At 43.8% G+C, this 20,952-nt stretch overlaps 1 protein-coding gene across 1 annotated transcript in view; it reads left to right on the plus strand.

Annotated features, from left to right (window-relative positions):
• The window catches only part of znf366 (zinc finger protein 366), a 64,807-nt gene extending 47,783 nt beyond the window's left edge, over positions 1-17,024 (plus strand). Inside the window, exons 4-5 of the mRNA XM_068029561.1 lie at positions 8,695-8,869; positions 14,809-17,024. Coding sequence (XP_067885662.1) covers positions 8,695-8,869; positions 14,809-15,275 — 642 coding nt within the window. The 3' untranslated portion in view covers positions 15,276-17,024. The remainder of the gene's footprint in view (positions 1-8,694; positions 8,870-14,808) is intronic.
• The last annotated feature ends 3,928 nt before the right edge of the window (positions 17,025-20,952 follow it).

Genomic DNA, 20,952 nt, shown 5'->3' on the forward strand with positions numbered 1-20,952 from the left:
ATTTTTTCCCATTTATCAACTTTTTGGTTGCACTTTGCTGGTTTCTAAAACATTCTCAATCCTCAGGCTTACTACTTTGCAACATTCTAAACCTCTTCTTTTGATCTAATACTATCCTTACGTTCCCTAGTAAGCCACAGATGGCTGAGTTTTTGTTTTTTTTTTGGAATGTATTTTTGCTGAATATTTTGAATTGTTTCTTTAAATGTTTCACACTGTTTATTTACTCTTATACCCTTAAGTCTATTTACCCGATCAACCTCAGCCAGCTCTCCCCTCATACCTATGTGCTTTGTTTAAGTTTAAGATTCTTGTTTGGGACTGGAGTTTAATTAGAGGCATATGTCAGAAAAGGACTACATGGGCACAAAATTGGGCTTGGTAGCGCCCATTATTGGGTACTACAGATACTGCTTGGGGACCAAAATGGCATCCAATGCACACACTCCATGAATTCCACTGGACACTATCTTGGCAAGGTCTTTAGTGGTGCACAGCTAATGTCTGCTGGAAGACTGCAGAGCAGGCAGATCATCACATCAATCAGCTTGCAACACTGATTTGACACCCGTGGTACCATTTTGGAACTCAATGCTCCAGCCAATACCCTCGCTTAACCTCAGACAGCTGAACACACATTAAGCAGCAGGAAGGATTCCCCACCGCACCCCCAATCCCCCACCATCCCCCACCACCATCAGTGTTATTTAGAAGAGATCACCAACTACTTACAGGTTAGTTGCTGGTTGATTCCTGCTGGCTGTTGCTATGATTTTACAAGTGTTTGGTGCTTTCTGTCATTGTTTTAAATTTCAGAAGTCTACAGGGATTGGTTTGGCAGGTGCTGAAAGACTTTTTGCTGACCTCAAAGCTCATGTACAAATCAGTTGTTGACAGAGACGGGTGCACTATTAGGCTATTAGAAGAGGGAGGAGGAAGAGGGGGAGAAGTGCTCACAGCAGGAGGCCATATCTGCCCAGGGCGTTCAGACAGCGATTCTCCTACCTGAACCTCACCAAGGAATTATGAGTGAGACAACTGCACTTCAATAAGGACATCCTTGCTGAAATCTGCCTCCTGCTGCAGCCACAACTGCAACCTCGGAGCAGGGCAATGACCGCGTTGCCCATGGCTGTGAAAGTGATTGTGGCGATTTATACATCTGGATTTTTCTAGGCTGGAGCTGGAGATATTTGCAAGATCTTGCAATTGCCATTTACTGAGGCTCTTTGTGCAAAGAGAGCTAACTACATTTAATTTCCTCTTGCCAGAGACCAGCAGGTGGAGCAAGCACAAGGCTTCGCTGGGATTGCAGCTTCCTTATGGTGCCGGGTGCCACTGATTCCACACACATTGCTTTGTGGCTGCCATTTTTCAACCCTGCTAAATACCGAAACCGACAGGGATTCCACTCCCTCAATGTCTAACTGGTTTGTGACCGTAGGCAGTGAATCATTCAAGTCCCTGCCCTGCATCCTGGCAGCAGTCAGGATGCCTTTGTTCTGCAACAGTCCACACTGCCATCTGTATTGACCACCACAATAAACCATTGGGTGTCTAATACACGACAAGGGCTATCCGCTGACCACATGGCTGATGACTCTGATGCACAACCCATGCACAACATGCATACAATGAAAGGCATGCTGTCACACGAAATGTGATGGAGCAGGCTCTTGGCATGCTGAAAGAGTGCTTTCGCTGCTTGGCCTGCTCTGGAGGAGCCCTGGAGTACCTGGCAGAGTGAGTGTGAAGATTCATGGTGGTCTAATGCATTCTGCACAACCTTGCCATCACAAGGAGACAGCCCCTGCATTCAATTATATGGTAAGCAGTTGAAGAGGAGGTGGAGGAAGAACAGGCAGAGGAAGGGAGGAGGCAAACTAGACAGATTCTTTCTGTCCAGGCTGTCCATGAAGAGCTAATTTGAGTACGATACCAATAACGGCAACCCCAATTTTCCATTTACCAACAGTCTCACACCTGACCTTCCCTCTGTCACTGACCACCACAGCATCCACCTGGCCACAATACAAAAATATAAACCACCACAAAATAGCAACTCCAAACCAAATTTATCACTCGTCACCTTCATGCATTCCCAGTTCCTGTCTTCCATGTAGCTTTGCCTGTCCTAGTGCTCCTACACAGTGCTACCTCAGTGGTTGCAGCATGGCTGATGGAAGACTGCTGACTTTTGATGGGGAGACTACAGATGGCCTTGCAGGATAACCTTGAGCAGCTCTGAGCCTAGTGGGCCCGGCTGTGGACTGCACCATCTCGGCACGAGCGGCAGCAGTCTGGGCTGGCAAGCTGACAGACAACAGGAAGAGCACTGGTGAAATGGCAGGGGTCGGAGGACCTGTGCTGTCAAGCTGAAAGAGGACAGCAGGTTTGCGCTTTATGTAGCCACTGCCACTCCCCCAGGGCAGCATCTCCGCAATCTTAGTAATCAATTAGAGCACAGATTGCTGAACTACTTTGAAACCCTGCAAGCCCCTTTGTACACTGTAATCCACAGTTATGATGGCAGTAGTCTGAGCTTGACAAACTGACCTTGCATGACAGAGGTTTCAGCTTCCACTGCAGCACTCAGACGTTGGGTAGCTGCTGCTGGTGCTGCAATGGAAGTTGCAACATCTGCCATCAGACACTGTATTATGGTTGGGTCCATAAATGTGCAAACAGAGTTAGCCACCACTTCCATGCTGGAAAGAATGGGCTCCAAGCTCTGCACAAAGTCCTGAGCCATGTTGGTGCTGGACTCCTCCATACTCCTTAATTTTGACCACATGCTTTCTCGCAGGCTTCCCAATGCAGCAAGCATTTCATTGAGCATATCCATCAGCTTTCTTCTTCGTCTGCCCCATCAAAGTCCATGTGTCACCTTGCCCTCTGGCTGCAGCACAGTCATGCCTAGTGTCTCACCATGGAAAGACCCCACCTTTAATCTATCCTCTAAGATACGTGCAATGTCAGTATCTGAGCTGGTGCCTCCAAGTGTGAAGTCTAGTATCATCACTGTCTTGTTGGTGTTCCTCCACTGCCTGGCCAGGTGGTACCTTCTGGATATCTGAAAGGAGAAAGACACGGGGGTAGGGCTGTGTTGAGGGGAGTGGGGGGGGGGGGGGGTGGGGGGTGGGGGGGGGGGAAGCTGGAGGTGCATGTTTACACCATCTGCAGCTTGTAAATCAGAAGAGATTGTAGGTTGAGGAGGACATGGGATGTGAGAAGGAGGATTAGGTATAAGGATACTGTCCTCTTTGATGGTTTTGTGATCTTAGCCTCAACAATGGTCATTCCAATAATGGCAGCACAGTCTCCTCCATGGGGGATTTAGGACTTGCAGGCACACCTCTCCCCCTCCAGTTAATCTGCCACCTTGTCCTGCAAAAGAGAGGGAAGTATGTGAGTGAGAGCCGTGCAATCTGTTTTGGCAATGTGGCTGCCTTGGTTGAATAGCTGGCAGTGTGTGCAAGCTGTGAGATGTGGATGTGAGCCTTGCAGCAGTGCTAAGTGTGTGAGGGTGAGTTGAAGCTATGACTCGTGACTGATAGAGATTGTTTGTAGGTAAGTGATGGGAGTGTGGCAAATTGAGCAGTGGCTGAGGCTATCACCATTAACCTTATGGAAACTCAGGCAGCTGACCTACACAAATAAATACCAACATATTGTTCAGTAACTAAACACATAACAGATTCTAAATACACTTTCTAAAAGTAGATTTGTTTTCTGTATGGGGGAGTTCTGCAAAGATTATCTGGTGACCCGGGCACGCTGATGACATGAAGCATTTAAAATATTGATATAAATCAAAAATTCAATGGACATGATGCTTGTATTTGCCAAGCTTCTGAGGCCTCAGCTTTCACTTCATGCTTGGGAGATTGTTACTTACCACAGATAATTTTTTTTACATTTACTTGAATCTTGTAGAGGACTGCTTTTCACATACTTTTTAAAAATTCTGAGCCGGACAGGATTTAATTCCAAAGCTTTGCTTCTTGCACTCAAATGGATCACATCGTGCATTAAACTCAGATTGCCTTTGAATATATAAGAACTAAACAAATCATTATCACAATCTCACCTTGAGAAAAACACTTTATATGCACAAAAACAACTTTATTGAATGATAAACATTTACAACAGAGGATAATAAAAGGCAGTATCTGTGCAAAACAATGGGTGCCCTGAGGCTATGACATAAAAGGGAGAAAGTCCAAGAAAAATCACAAGGCAAGTATTACCATTCTAATTACTTAATAAATTAGGAACAGCCAGAACAAAGTGGGAACTTATCAATGATCAGCCAACTATCAACTATCCAATGTGATACCTTTCACAAGCAGAGAACTGACCAGCAACCAATTGATGGGGTGAAACCAGGCTGTACACTATTAACTTATAAATCCATAAAACCATTCACAAGAGTATGCTAATACATCACAGAACAATTCCACTCTGAAACAAGCCTGACAAAATAGTATGCATATAATGGTCCTAGCATACAAAGCACTGGATTTAAAGGAGAATTTTGGCCAGAGCATGAAAGGTTTACCATACCTCTTCAAAAAAGCGTCACTTTTGAATGGTGGCGCAGGCTCGATGGGCCAAATGGCCGACTGCTGCTCCTATTTCCTATGATCCTATGATCACCTTTCTCCTTACCATGAAAGAGTCTCATTCTTCTCAACCAGTTTGAGGACATAAGTATCCTTTTTGTAAAGAAGTCTGGGAATAAGGGTAGTATTTACCTATGGCTTGCATAAAGATAAAACGAGAACTAATGAGCAGAAACTAAAAAGGACAAAGAAACCACATTTTTTAAATCCTTACATATACATCAAGTTGCAATGCTACCTACATGTTTTGCTTATGCTGGCAATACTGAAGTTAATATAAATTTCATCTTCCATTGCCGCAAAAATTATTCAGCATTAGAAAATCTGTACAAAATTAGTGATGATTGTGTTGCACAACAGAAAATGCATTTTAGAATTTATAAAAGATAAAGGATTAACACCATTCTGAGGATTCTTCAATGTACACCTATAAGTTTGACAACTATTATTATTTAGGATCATGACAAAAAAAAAGTTCTCAGATGATTAAATAACCAATGAAGACAAGCGAAGACTTGCATCTGACCCTGGCTGGTAGGGAGTTAAAACAGTGACCAGATAGATGCTTTTTGGCATGAAGCTCCTCTTCAGCAGAAGGAAGGATATCGCTGCACTGACTGCCTGCTTAACAATAGTTTCATGTCCCTGGGGCACTTTCTGCAAATAGATTTCATCTCGCTTTCTCTTGTACTCCTTAAAACTTCCTGTTTTCTCACGGTCCTTTTGGACAGTGTACAGGCTTGCTCCCTCTCTCTTTGAGAGCTCAGAAACCTCTCCAAGAGAATGCACAGTGTGGAAAGCAACATTGTTTCATAACCTCCTACTCCCGGAACATTTAAATGTTGAGATTTAGGACTATATTTAGTGGTATGATGGCTACCTCTTACCATGAATTGCAAAGTCATACATATTACTGACTGCAGGTGGTTGAAATGGTACTTAAACTATGATAATTACATTTATTGAGGTAATTGCACTATTTCAGTGGGTATTTTCAAAGCAAGGTACAAGGGTTTACTAATGTCTGAGATTTATGGTCATCAAGACTATCTTCTTCTTCGGCCTCCTTGTCTCGAGAGACAATGGGTAAGCGCCTGGAGGTGGTCAGTGGTTTGTGAAGCAGTGCCTGGAGTGGCTAGAAAGGCCAATTCTAGAGTGGCAGACTCTTCCACAGGTGCTACAGATAAAATTGGTTGTCGGGGCTGTTATACAGTTGGCTCTCCCCTTGCGCTTCTGTCTTTTTTCCTGCCAACTGCTAAGCCTCTTCGACTCGCCACATTTTAGCCCCGCCTTTATGGTTGCCCGCCAGCTCTGGCGATCGCTGGCAACTGACTCCCACGACTTGTGATCAATGTCACAGGATTTCATGTCGCGTTTGCAGAAGTCTTTAAAGCGGAGACATGGACGGCTGATAGGTCTGATACCAGTGGCGAGCTCGCTGTACAATGTGTCCTTGGGGATCCTGCCATCTTCCATGCGTCTCACATGGCCAAGCCTCTCAGGCGCCGCTGGCTTAGTAGGGTGTTGGCCGGGGATGTTGGCCGCCTCGAGGACTTCAATGTTGGAGATACGGTCCTGCCACCTGATGCCAAGGATTCTCCAAGACTATATATATAATATATGTAATTTCTACCTTTGTTTGCCTTCTTTCTCTCACGCTGGGCAGCTCTTGTCAATGCTACTCTGTAACCAACCACTAGGAGGTGGTCAAGTGTAGTATGTGATGACACATCCTCTGATGCTCTTTAAGTTCCTGATTTCTACTCACTGCCTCTTCCTGAAGACCTGAAGCTTGGGAGCTTCACATGGAGTTTCAGCCATTTTTGAAGCAACAAGTTGGAGCAGCAAATAAAAACTGCACGGCAGTTACTAATATTTCAGCCTGTTTGCACTTCAAAATTCAAACAATGGGGACTAACACTACTTGGTTTTCTCTTAATACGCAATAACTCGGACAATGATACTCACAATGTAGCCCAGGGTACCACGTGTGAGCCATTTCCTTCTCACCTGAGTACCTCAGCTGATTTGACAAGGACTCTCTATCTGCAACACACAACTTCAGATGCTGTTGGAGTGAATAGGCTGAACCTTCCTCCGGGGCGAGTTTGCTGCCGGACGTGAGGTAGTTGGGACTTCTTCCTGACCTATCTTGCTATGGTCCATTTTCCTGGGTCACGACTCATTACAAATAGTCGTAAGATCTTTGGAAAAAGGAGGGAGCCTGCCAATGCTAGTCAGGGAAATCATACCTGCTGGAGCACCAATAAAAGAAGAGTCCTGAAGGTATTCACTGAATTTTAATTTAAGGCCTTGGACTCAGCCAAGTCTACAAAGGAAGAGTAATTGGGGCAGAAGCGAGGCAAAAGTGTCCACTACTGGGCTCAATTCTTCCAAAAGTGCTATGAACAGGCTTTCTGCTGCCATCCCAGGATGTACAGTGATCCCCATCCTCGGATTGATGGTACTTAAGGTAGGAGGCAAGGAAATTGGATGGTTTTCCTGGCCTCACCCCCTCCTCAGCTCTCCCCCAATGACTTTTATAAGCTGTGGAGTGGACAAATGTTGGACGACCGAGTTCCTTCCTGCAACTCTGAGGACCAGGCATCTGGCAGTGAGCTTCCCTACCACATTTCCCTTCATTTTCTCTGCAATTTGGCCTAATAGATAGACAGGTACAGATAGATAGACAGACAGATGGGTAATATAAGGATATAGAAATAGATAGGTAGGTACATAAATGGATTAAAAGATATATAGATAAATATCCAAGAGCTTTGACATGTGGTAGTGTGAAGCGAAAGGAATGATCTGAAATTACTATCTCTATCAAATTCTCTTCACCATTATTTGGTCATGTATTGAGACACACCGTAACATCATTTGGGCAGATTCTCAGAAAGGCCTTAATTTGGGCTGAATTTTATGCCCCCCCCCCCCCCCCGCGAAAGAGCAGGAAGGTGGCGGGGGGGGGGGGGGGGTGGGGGCATAAAATACAGCGGGAGGCTCGGGGAGCCCTTCCCGACCCACTCCCGCCTCCACCACCACTTTACGCAGGGCGGCGGCAGCGAAAAATGGCCTGCTTGACCCAGGCCAATCAAGGCCCTTAAGTGGACAGTTAACGGCTACTTAAGGGCCTCTGCCCGCCACCACGGGGATTTTACCCTCGGGCAGCCCAGGCCCGAGAAAAGCTGCCTGATAAAAGCAGGTGGATTTCTGATGCCTGTTGGGGGCGGGGGGGGGGGGCGCCCCTGATGCCCCATACGCTCCCAACACATAACACACCCCCCACTCCCACCCCGTACCCCCAGTCGACCACCCTTGCCTCGCTGGGACCCGACTGATCACCCCCAGCTAGGCACCAAAAACTTACCTTCTCCCGAGGCCGTCCTTCATCTTCCTTCCGATGGCTGGGTTACAGTCCCAGCAGTGGCCACCGCTCCTGGTGGCCACTGCTGGGACTGAGCTGCCAGCCTGCTGATTGGCCAGCAGCTCCATTAGGTAGGACTTCCTGCTTCAATGAGGTAGAAATCCCACCTCAGACCAATTAAAGGCCTGGGGACCGTAAAATGCAGGCCAATCCCCAGGCCAGGTGGAGGAGGGTTCTGTCCGCCAAAGGTAAAATTCAGCCCTTTATCTTTCTTCCATGAAAAGCACATGGAGTTGCACATTAGATTCTCCACTGGACAATTCACCAATCCATTTTACTTTGCATGTTGCTTGGGGACATGGTAGCACGGAATCAGCCATGGTGTGGTAAAAAGCATTTAGATTTCTGTGTACACAGTTTAGAAAACCAGGCGACAAATCTATCTGGGAGGTAGTTTCACAGGCTGAGTGGAAAGCTTTACCACTGACAGTTTACAGATTCTTTTGAATTAATACAAAATATTGAGGCATGGAAACAGCAAAACACTTGGAGGTCTGACTTAATCCATAGCAACTTTTTTGTGGCATTCTCCAGTCCTTAATATATTCTTGTCGTGTTTAACATCTCAACAGTAATACTGCTTTCTTAGATATTAATAAACAAATCCAATTAAAATTGTTTATTCATTTTTATTCACAGTTGTGTGGAAAGGAATTTAACCGGATGCACAATTTGATGGGACACATGCATCTACACTCTGACAGCAAGCCATTCAAATGTCTGTATTGTCCCAGCAAATTTACCCTGAAGGGAAATCTTACCCGTCATATGAAGGTTAAACATGGAGTCATGGATGGAGGCCCTGATTCACAAAGTAAGAACATAGATTTTAATGAAATGTGGAGTTTTTTTTAGAATGTGGTAAACTCATATAACAGAAAAAAGGTTTGACCTGACTGATTTACTGCATTGAATATTTTGAGGGCTCACTGTCCTTCTCTCTATTTCCCTTTTTCTCTCTTCCCTTCTGTCTTTCTCTCCTTTCTTAGTCCCCACTTCTTCCCTCTTTACCTTTTTTCCCGTTCCTCTTTCTCGTGCTTTGTTTCCCTTCCCTTTCTTTCTCTCTCTCCGTTTCTCTCTTCCCCCCCCATCTCTTTCTCATTTCCCTCTTCTCTCCTGCTCTCCGAAGATTCCACAATGAACTGAAGGGTTGACATGTCACTTAGTGAGGTCTTTCTCCACAAAATCAATTGGAAAGGTTTTCTTATCATTTCTTTTGATATGTCAGGGGCACCTGGGTGGTATAGGAAGCAAGCCCATTCTTACAGATAAGCCTTTAAATGAGATAGCTTGCTGGAAATGTAATGTGATGGGTGCAAAAAGGACAGGTTACTACATGAAAATATAAGAAATGTGTAAACAGAAATATAATCATAATGGATCATAATAAAGCATGATCACTGAGAGAGCTCTTAAAGAAAGAGCTTGTATGGCAGGAGGACCATCAGCATATGTTTGATTCTCTCAAACAAGCATTGTCAGCAGAATCCTGTACCCTGCAGTACTACGATACGAAGAAAGAAGACAATCCTGGAAGTTGGTGCCTCACAGGAGGGGCTAGGAGTGCGCATCCTACAGGATGGCAAACCAATTGCATTCGGGTCCAAACGTTTATCCTCAGCATAATCCAATTACTCAAGCATAGAGAGTGAAACACTTGCTCTGGTGTTTGGGATCACAAGGTTCCACACCTACCTGTTCAGTAAGCAGTTCACTGCGGAAACCGACCACAAACCACTGGAGATGATCTGGTGCAAACCATTGACAAGCGCACCACCTCAACTACAGCGGCTCTTAGTGAAAGTACAGGGATACGACTTCGATGTCTGCTGCAAACTGGGTACTAAAATGATCACCTTGAATACGCTGAGCAGATTGCCAAACACGAGCAAGAATGAAGAATTTCCATTGGATCTGCAAATAGATAGCACGGACATTGAGGTGGAAGATGTGCTCAAAATTGATTCATTTGCATTTTGGTCAGCACAAATGTGACCAACTACAACCAGAGACAGCAAATGACCCACAACTGAAGGCACTGTGGAGAGTCATCAAAAAAGGTTGGCTTGATACGGTAAAAGAGGTGCCAGAAACCCTCAGGTTCTTTTGGACTTATACAGATGAACTCGGTATCTTGAGAGGCGTCTCCTTCAAGGGAAAATAAGTGATTGTGCCCAAAGCTCTCTGACAGGACATCTTGTCACAACTTCACCAAGGCCATATGGGTATAGAGTTAAAGAGACAACTGGCATGAATATTGTTTATTGGCCAGGGATGAACGGTGACATCAAAAGGTTAGTGAGGATGTGCGAGGCATGCCAGAGCCACCAGCCACCAGCCACAATATCCTTTAGGGAAGGAAATCCGCTGTCCTTACCTGGTCTGGCCTACATGTGAGTCCAGAACCACAGCAATGTGGTTGACTCTTACATGCCCTCTCAAATGGCCTAGCAAGCCACTCAGTTGTATCTAACGGCTACGAAGTCAATAAAAAGGAATGAAACCGGACGGACCACCCAGCATCGACCCAGGCACCAGAACGATAACGGGAAACCCAGCTCTGTCGACCCTGCAAAGTCGTCCTTACTAGCATCTGGGGGCTTGTGCCAAAGTTAGGAGAGCTGTCCCACAGACTAGTCAAGCAACAGCCTAATATAGTCATACTCACGGAATCATACCTTACAGACAATGTCCCAGACACTGCCATCACCATCCCCGGGTATGTCCTGTCCCACCGGCAGACCCACCAGAGGTGGTGGCATAGTGGTATACAGTAGGGAGGGAGTTGCCCTGGGAGTCCTCAACATCGACTCCGGACCCCATGAAGTCTCATGCCATCAGATCAAACATGGACAAGGAAACTTCCTGCTGATTACCACCTACCACCCTCCCTCAGCTGATGAGTCAGTACTCCTCCATGTTAAACAGCACTTGGAGGAAGCACAGGAAGCAAGGGCACAAAATGTACTCTGGGTGGGGGACTTCAATGTCCATCACCAAGCGTGGCTCGGTAGCACCACTATTGACCGAGCTGGCCAAGTCCTAAAGGACATATCTGCTAGACTGGGTATGCAGCTGGTGGTGAGGGAACCAACACGAGGGAAAAACATACTTGACCTCGTCCTCACCAATCGCCTGCTGCAGATGCATCTGTCCATGATAGTATTGGTAGGAGTGACCACCGCACAGTCCTTGTGGAGACGAAGTCCCGCCTTCACATTGAGGATACCATCCATCGTGTTGTGTGGCACTATCACCGTGCTAAATGGGATAGATTTCGAGCAGATCTAGCAATGCAAAACTGGGCATCCATGAGGTGCTGTGGACCATCAGCAGCAGCAGAATTGTACTCAACCACAATCTGTAACCTCATTGCCCGGCATATCCCCCACTCTACCATTACCATCAAGCCAGGAGACCAACCCTGGTTCAATGAAGAGCACAGGAGGGCATGCCAGGAGCAGCACCAGGCATACCTCAAAATGAGGTGTCAACCTGGTGAAGCTACAACACAGGACTATCTGCTTGCCAAACTGCGTAAGCAGCATGCGATAGACAGAGCTAAGCGATCCCATAACCAACGGATCAGACCTAAGTTCTGCAGTCCTGCCACATCCAGCCAAGAATGGTGGTGGGCAATCAAACAACTAACTGGAGGAGCTGGCTCCACAAATATCCCCATCCTCAATGATGGGGGAGCCCAGCACATCAGTGCAAAAGATAAGGCTGAAGCATTTGCAACAATCTTCAGCCAGAAGTGCTGAGTTGATGATCCATCTCGGCCTCCTCCTGAAGTCCTCAGCATCACAGATGCCAGACTTCAGCCAATTCGATTCACTCCGTGTGATATCCTCCTCCCTCTTGTCCTACTTATCCTGCTCTCTCTCCTGTCTTGTTACTCCCCCTCATCCATCAGCCTCAAAAGTAGCCCTACCAGACCACCCATTACTACAATAAAACTCAGATGAAAACAGAAGTCAGAAGTGAGAAAATAGGCCAAAAATGCCTAAAAGTTAACCAGCAGCCAAAAAAGATAAACCTTCCTGAGATAAAGAGAAACAGTTGCCATGGCAACACATTTAGGTAACAACAGATTGGAGATGGATGAAGCAAAGCAAGAAACCTGAATGGGAAAAGGCATCAGTGAAATCTAGATAACATGAAAAAAGTTACATTAAGAAAATAAAGAACAAGAAAATCCTATCCAGCAATAAAGCCCACTCCTTTCATAACATATAACCTACCCCGTGATGTACTTTATCCCACCCATTTATTCTCCTGAGGAAGCTTTCTGTGTAAATATTTTCAAATGCTGAAAGGTTATCCTGCAAAACTTATCCTCACATCTTTGCTATACAATCCTGGCCAACATCCTTCTATAGGTTACATCATCCTACCATCCCTGCTACAGAGGACCATGGTGTGATGTTGAATATTTGGTCCTCCTGGTGTCTCACCTCCTTCCAGGAATGCATAAAGCATAGAGCTGTTTTCATGATAATATTGCAAAGGTTTAAAACAAAGGAGGAGTGGAGAGGTACTCAAAGTGGGAAGTCAAAAACAGGAAAGGTGCCTGGTAGTGGTGGCAATACAGAATGGTAGCACATATTGGCTGCAGTTACTTACTTCTCACCAAAATTTTGTAGAAGCAACTTCATAGATTTGTTGCTGATAATTAAATTGAGAATGTTTAACCTTGAGTAATGTTTGGTTAGTTACTTAATGAATTAATATTTACATGTAAAATTCATTCTCTCTTTGGCCTCCTTGTCTCGAGAGACAATGGGTAAGCGCCTAGAGGTGGTCAGTGGTTTGTGAAGCAGCGCCTGGAGTGGCTATAAAGGCCAATTCTAGAGTGACAGACTCTTCCACAGGCGCTGCAGCTAAAATTGGTTGTCGGGGCTGTTACACAGTTGGCTCTCTGCTTGCACTTCTGTCTTTTTTCCTGCCAACTGCTAAGTCTCTTTGACTCGCCACTCTTTAGCCCCGCCTTTATGGCTATCCACCAGCTCTGACGATCACTGGCAACTGACTCCCACAACTTGTGGTCAATGTCACAGGACTTCATGTCGCTTTTGCAGACGTCTTTAAAGCGGAGACATGGACGGCCGGTGGGTCTGATGCCAGTGACGAGCTCGCTGTACAATTTGTCCTTGGGAATCCTGCCATCTTCCATGCGGCTCACATGGCCAAGACATCTCAAGCGCGGCTGGCTCAGTAGGGTGTATAAGCTGGGGGTGTTGGTCTGAAGTGACCACGTCTGCTGACGAAGTCAAAGGCTTTGGTGAGATCTATGAAAGCAACGTAGAGGGGCATCTGTTGTTCGCGGCATTTCTCCTGTAGCTGGTGAAGAGAGAACAGCATGTCAATGGTGGATCTCTGTGCTCAAAAGCCGCACTGCGCCTCAGGATAGACACACTCAGCCAGCTTCTGTAAAATATACATGCAAAATATTACCAACTATTTGCCTTTTTCTTTCTTATTCTCTAAACCTCCTGACCACTAAGAGTGTCTATGCTGTGAATTGGGAGGTGATGGTAACTATTAACATCCCTGGCAGTACAAACCAGAACAAGTAGGCTGTTCTTTTCTATCAATAATCTGTTGGCATCTTCTGTAATAAAATATTATAAAATACAATTTCACTGACTAACTAAATAAGTCAGAGCAATAAATAAATTAAAACTGCATTCTAAAGAGAATAAGGACCAGAGGGGATGAAACAATTTGACAGATTAAACCATTTCCAGCAGGCCTGTAATGTCTTAAAGGGGAGAGATTAACATCAAACACTCAAGCTTATGTTCCCTAATATTTATAGCACTTTATTCCCTTTTGTTCCAGTTGTGAACGAATACAGTTGTACTTACTGTGACCCTGTGATAGCTAAATAAAATAATCAAATCCTGGACTCAAAGAGTAGGTCACAAGGGCAAAAACATTTTGAAACAATGGCCATAAATAAAAAAAAAACTTTAACCTTCTATCAATAACTGCTAAATGCATTGTTTTTGATATTCTTCTCTGCTTTGCTTCCCCGTATAGTAAATGATGAGCAGGGAACAGAAATTTAAATTAGGTTAATATTTATTCCATTAATGGTCCAGGTGGTGAAGGGTCTGTATCTGAAACAGTAACTTAACTTTCTCTCAGGTAGTGACTGACCCACAATTTTAGCATGTTTAGTTTTTTATATTCTTTCATGGGATGTGTGCGTCGCTGGCAAGGCCCGCATTTGTTGCCCATCCCTAGTTGACCTGGAGAACTGCCAGTCAGAGTTCCAGTGTTCATGGTTTATAAGCCAATAATATTTTTATTTTTTAACTTTAGGTGTCCTATGGGCCAGGAGGATCAGAGATGCTCTTGCAGACCTCAAAAGGCAAATGTGGGCCTCCCCTATCCTGGGCTTACCCCTCCCCACCACAACACCTATCCCCCACCATCCCCCCCACCCCCCCACCAACACATCAGCCATGATGTGGGGCCTTCAGAGAGAGAGGGAAAGGAATAAAAAGCGATTTTAAAATATAGTCAATGAGGATTGTTCCAATAATACACTTGCTTAAATTATTTTGTGTTTCAGGACTTTATTAACAAGCAGCAGTCTGAAGCATTTTAAGTCTATTAATTTTATATACTTAAGTAACATAAATATTTAATTCAATATTAGATTATAGTTATCTACCATGCTTTACAGAACCATGTAAAACATTTTGTGTGATGATTGATCATTTTGTTGTACCTTAATTTTAGGCTTCCGGAGGCGAGGGCGAATTGGATTTGTACAGAATAATCTAATGAGCAATTTTGAGCAGCAAGAGCCCTTTGACCTTTCTCAAAAGAGCAGAATAAAAATCTCATCCCAGTCTGATGGTGAGAGTGCTAAGGGGAGTTCTTGTCAAGAAGAAGAAGAAGACAACTACTATACAATAGAACAGTATAGCCCTGATGAGTATTGCAGAGCAGATAAAATATATATGCCAGAAGATCTATCCCAGAAACCAGGAAGACTGATTCAAGACTTCAGAGATTCAGACAATGACGAGCAGGACAAAGAGGGAATGGTAAATGCAGAAGGTGAAGACTTGATGGCTCATGGAAAATTTCTGCCAAATGGAACGATAACTGACAAACATAGCACTGCTGCTATGCATTATCTATTTGATATCAATGAAAGCTACAAGGACTTTTGTCTTGACAGAAGGTGCAGTCCAGTGTGAAACACTCAGGGGTAATAAAATATAACCACTATATTGATTTAAAAATTGATTTGAAAGAATTAGGAATGCTGTAAACAGAATATGGGATGCTGATTAGACATCAGAAGTATGAGGTGTACAGTAGCTTTTGCTTACAATGTTCATTTTTTTTTTAGATTATGCTTAACCCCTCTCTGAATATAGGGCCACATTTCCACAACTTGCCTTTCTGTCAAATGGCAACCAATGGCACTGACAATTTATATAAAGCCCTCATAACTATGCAAAACTGCAAATATTGGTGTATCATCAATAGTCAAACTATTCGCTTGGCAGGCATAAGGAAGAAGATGCCATCCTCAATTTCGCCTATTTAACAGTGGGACTTGGCTAAGACAACTGACTCTATTCACTGCGCATTTGTGAACAGATTGTATCTAGCCTGTGTCACCACAGGGATATGAAGAGAGCACTTTGTCTGGCATGTTAATAAGGATAGAAAATGTGCAGAGTCACTGTATGTTTGTCAACTGTTCAATATGCAAATTATTATTGATATTTCTCCAGATATCATTTAGAGTGCTTATTTTAAATGTACCTATCAGTGTTATTAGTGCTCAGATATTAGCCAGTCACATTTTGGTATATTTCTCTGGTATATTTTCTAGATTTGAGGTATAACCTTAAATTATGTCCCAGTGAAAACCTTCCTTGGTATTTATCCAATGCATGCAAAGTTTTTTAAAGTAATAAAATACATTCAGTGAAGTATGAGGCAATGCCGGAACTATTACAAACCAACTACAAATGGAGAAAATATGTAACAATAAAATAATTATGGGTTTTCAATATGAAATAGAAAATCTCATATGCTTGTCATCTGTTTCTGATCTGAAGAAAGATAAAGAAACAAAAGAATGCTCTTTTGTGCAATACATGAATGTCTTGTGGTTTGTCTTTTTATTTCGTCCTTGTGAAAACTTGAGGACCACTTATTTAAACTCCTACATAATTCAAGTCATCCTGGAGTAAACATTGACTTAGATGCTCAGGAATGACCGCCTCACGTTACAGCTGAATATTTGAGTTCCGGTGCTGGCTCGTGCTTGAAATCTGCCATTTCTATATGAAATAAAATTAGTTGCTTTTTAGCCAAGCCTCATAACATTGAAGAGATCCATTTTGGGAGGGAGTGGGGAAAATGTGTGTACTTCTCCACCCAAAGCACGTCTATTGGTTGAATCCACTGGAGGAGGAGATTGTGCTGAGGTCTGTTGATATAAATTCAGAGCTGAAAAAAAATGCTTAAAGCAAGCAATCATGATTGAAATGGTAGTAAAGGTTGAGGAAAATTAGGTAGAAATGTAAATATAAAGCATATGCTTGGAGAATATTGCTACAGTATTCTGTCATTTATTCATGTATTCATTTATAAAAATCTTTAAAAAATACTGGTTATATGTGTTGGAAATCCTTGTTATCCAGTGTTACTCTAAAGTTTAAAGCACATGTAGTAAAGGACCAATATAGAATACATGTAGTGTTGACCAACTGCTTGTATTTATTCTCATCAACAATTAAAATATACCATTTCCCTCTTCACTTTTTACTCCTGTTGCATTGTCAAGGGAGTAGATGCTGTGCATGTCAGCGTCACAAAATTGTACCCTCCCTTTAAAGGTTATTTTCTGCACTCATTTTTCAATATTGACAAGGCTAACATTTCCAGCATGTTTTCAAGATAATTAATAAAAATAAATATGATCTGCATTCCTAATTGTCACAAATATTCTGTTTCTTAATATCCGTAATAGTTTACTCAATAAAAATATACAAAGTGCATCTTGTGTTACTGAATATCTTGCTAAACAGAGAATAATGTGCTACATTGTGCAATAAAGGAGCAGCAATTCAATAACTTTAATTCCTTCCACTTCAAATGCTCTTCCTAGAACAGAGAAAAACAGGTACAGGAGTAGGCATTCAGCCCCTCGAGCCTGTTCCACCATTCAATTAAACCATGATTAATGTACCTCAATTCCATTTACTTTCCTTTGCTCTAGACCCCTTGACAACTTTCCCGAACAAAAGTCTATCGATCTCTTGAAAATTTAAATCCATGGCCTTTTTGGGGAGAGAGTTCCAGATTTTTGCTCTGCTTTGTGTGAAAAAGAGCTTCCTGATTTCACTCCCAGATGGCCTAGCTCTAATTTTAAGATTATTCCTCCTTGTTCTAGCTTCACCCCTCTGTGAAGTAGTTTCACTATATCTACCATCTTGAAACCCTTCATCATAGGAGATGGCCAACGGAGGTTGAAGTTGGTGCTCTCTAGGATGGAGAGGATATGAGATTAGAAGCTCAATTCTGGGTCAAATAAGATACAGAGGTTGCAAAGCATTTGGTTTAGCCTGAGACAGTGGCCTGGGAGGGAGTTTGAGGCGGGCCCCAAAGACGCCCACCCAAAACCACACATATAAGCAGACTGTCTAATATCTCATTCAAAGAATAGCACCTCCAATATGCAGCATTCCCTCACTATGTCACACAATGCCCAACTACTCAATGCACTCAAGTCATCGCCGTTGCGTTTAAGTCCACATTCAGAGGCAACGGTACTGCCAACTGCCACAGGCCGGTAAGTCTAACATCAGTGGTTGGGAAACTATTGGAAAAAATTCTGAAGGACAGGATTAATCTCCACTTGGAGAGGCAGGGATTAATCAGGGATAGTCAGCATGGCTTTGTCAGGGGGAGATTGTGTCTAACTAACTTGATTAAATTTTTCGAGGAGGTGACTAGATGTGTAGATGAGGGTAAAGCAGTAGATGTAGTATACATGGATTTCAGTAAGGCTTTTGATAAGGTCCCGCATGGGAGATTGGTTAAAAAGGTAAGAGCCCATGGGATCCAGGGCAATTTGGCAAATTGGATCCAAAATTGGCTTAGTGGCAGGAGGCAGAGGGTAATGGTCAAGGCTGTTTTTGCGAGTGGAAGCCTGTGACCAGTGGTGTACCACAGGGATTGATGCTGGGACCCTTGCTGTTTGTAATGTACATTAATAATTTAGATGTGAGTATAGGAGGTATGATCAGTAAGTTCGCAGATGGCACGAAGATTGGTGGTAGAACATAGAACATTACAGCGCAGTACAGGCCCTTCGGCCCTCGATGTTGCGCCCTACTGTGAAACCATCTGACCTACACTATTCCATTTTCATCCATATGTCTATCCAATGACCACTTAAATGCCCTTAAAGTTGGCGAGTCTACTACTGTTGCAGGCAGGGTGTTCCACGCCCCCACTACTCTCTGAGTAAAGAAACTACCTCTGACATCTGTCCTATATCTATCACCCCTCAACTTAAAGCTATGTCCCCTCGTGTTTGCCATCACCATCCGAGGAAAAAGACTCTCACTATCCACCCTATCTAACCCTCTGATTATCTTATATGTCTCTATTAAGTCACCTCTCCTCCTCCTTCTCTCTAACGAAAACAACCTCAAGTCCCTCAGCCTTTCCTCGTAAGACCTTCCCTCCATACCAGGCAACATCCTAGTAAATCTCCTCTGCACCCTTTCCAAAGCTTCCACATCCTTCCTATAATGCGGTGACCAGAACTGCACGCAGTACTCCAGGTGCGGCCACACCAGAGTTTTGTACAGCTGCAGCATGACCTCGTGGCTCCGAAACTCGATCCCCCTACTAATAAAAGCTAACACACCGTATGCCTTCTTAACAGCCCTATTAACCTGAGTGGCAACTTTCAGGGATTTATGTACCTGGACACCAAGATCTCTCTGCTCATCTACACTACCAAGAATCTTCCCATTAGCCCAGTACTCTGCATTCCTGTTACTCCTTCCAAAGCGAATCAGCTCACACTTTTCCACATTAAACTCCATTTGCCATCTCTCAGCCCAGCTCTGCAGCCTATTTATGTCCCTCTGTAACCTACATGTACAAACAAAAAAAACCAAAATATTTACTGGGCCCTTCTTTAGCGAATAGTTGAAAGTAGCACCACAAAATAAAATGTGTAGTTATAACATGTTCCTTTTCCGGTTGCCAAATGTAGATTTTTATTCATTCCACTGAAGCTGAATTTCTGAAACAAAGCAAGCACTGACAAGCCTGCTTTAAAAAACAATTGTTACATAGAAGGCTTCAATCTCCTTCATTTTCCTCTCAACATTCCATCTGCATGCTTACAAAAAAAACTATATTTATACTGCAGGCCTTGCACTGAAGTACTACATTCTTTCAAAATGCTCCAATGTAAGACATGCACTAAAGATTCTGCTGATCTGGCATTGCCGTAGAATTTGGAACACTGCTTCGAAAGGGCAGTCCCCCCCCAAAAAAATCACAGGTGATGCACAACTGCTACAGTCTAACCACAGCCAGAGCACATCAGGTTCATTGAAACTTTTACGTGTAGATCAGCTGTTCTCAAAGTGTGGGCCCATGATGGTCCTCCAGGTGGCCCACGGCTGGTTCAAAATGCATGTCACTGATGCACAATGCTACGGCCGAGGCCATAATAGAGAACAGGCCAGAACCCTCATCCCAAAACTCGCTTGACGTCACACAACTAGACCGGCTCCCACGTGCACGGCACAAGTCAGTGTTGTAAATAGTGAGGAGGAAATCCTTAGATCACAGGGAGATATAGATGGGCTGGTAAGATGGGCGGAGCAGTGGCAAATGGAATTTAATCCTGAAAAGTGTGAAATAATGCATTTTGGGAGGACTAACAAGGCAAGGAATATACACTGGATGGTAGGACCCTAGGAAGTACAGAAGGTCAGAGGGACCTTGGTGTACTTGTCCATAGATCACTGAAGGCAGCAGCACAGGTAGATAAGGTGGTTAGGAAGGCATATGGGATACTTGCCTTTATTAGATGAGGCATAGAATATAAAATCAGAGAGGTTATGATGGAACTGTATAAACCGTCAATTAGACCACAGCTGGAGTACTGTGTACAGTTCTGGGCACCACACTATAGGAAGGATGTGATTGCACTGGAGAAGGTGCAGAGGAGATTCACCAGGATGTTGCCGGGGCTGGAGCATTTCAGCTATGAAGAGAGACTGAAAAGGCTAGGGTTGTTTTCTTTAGAGCAGAGAAGGCTGAGGGGGGACATGATTGAGGTGTACAAGATTATATGGGGCATTGATAGGTTAGATAGTAAGAAACTTTTTCCCTTAGCGGAGGGGTCAAGAACCAGGGGGCATAGATTTAGGGTAAGGGGTAGGAGGTTTAGGGGGATTTGAGGAAAAAAATTTTCACCCAGCGGGTGATTGGAATCTGGAACGCACTGCCTGAAGAGGTGGTAGAGGCAGGAACCCTCACAACATTTAAGAAGTATTTAGATGAGCACTTGAAATGCCATAGCATGCAAGGCTACAGGCCAAGTGCAGGAATATGGGATTAGAATAGTTGGGTGCTGTATGGCTGGCACAGACACGATGGGCCGAAGAGCCTGTTTCTGTGCTGTACAACTCTATGACTCAATGAGTCAAGCTAGTACCTGGAGTTTAGATAGAACATGGTTCCAAGGGTTAAACTATGAGGATAGAGTACATAAACTAGGCTTACGTTCCTTGGAATATAGAAGGTTACGGGGTGATTAATTTGATTCTTTTAGGACATTGGACGAAATTGATAGAGTAGATGGAGAGAATGTTTTCTGCT

This window comes from Heterodontus francisci, chromosome 4, assembly GCF_036365525.1.
Source record: "Heterodontus francisci isolate sHetFra1 chromosome 4, sHetFra1.hap1, whole genome shotgun sequence".
Classification (NCBI taxonomy): domain Eukaryota; kingdom Metazoa; phylum Chordata; class Chondrichthyes; order Heterodontiformes; family Heterodontidae; genus Heterodontus; species Heterodontus francisci.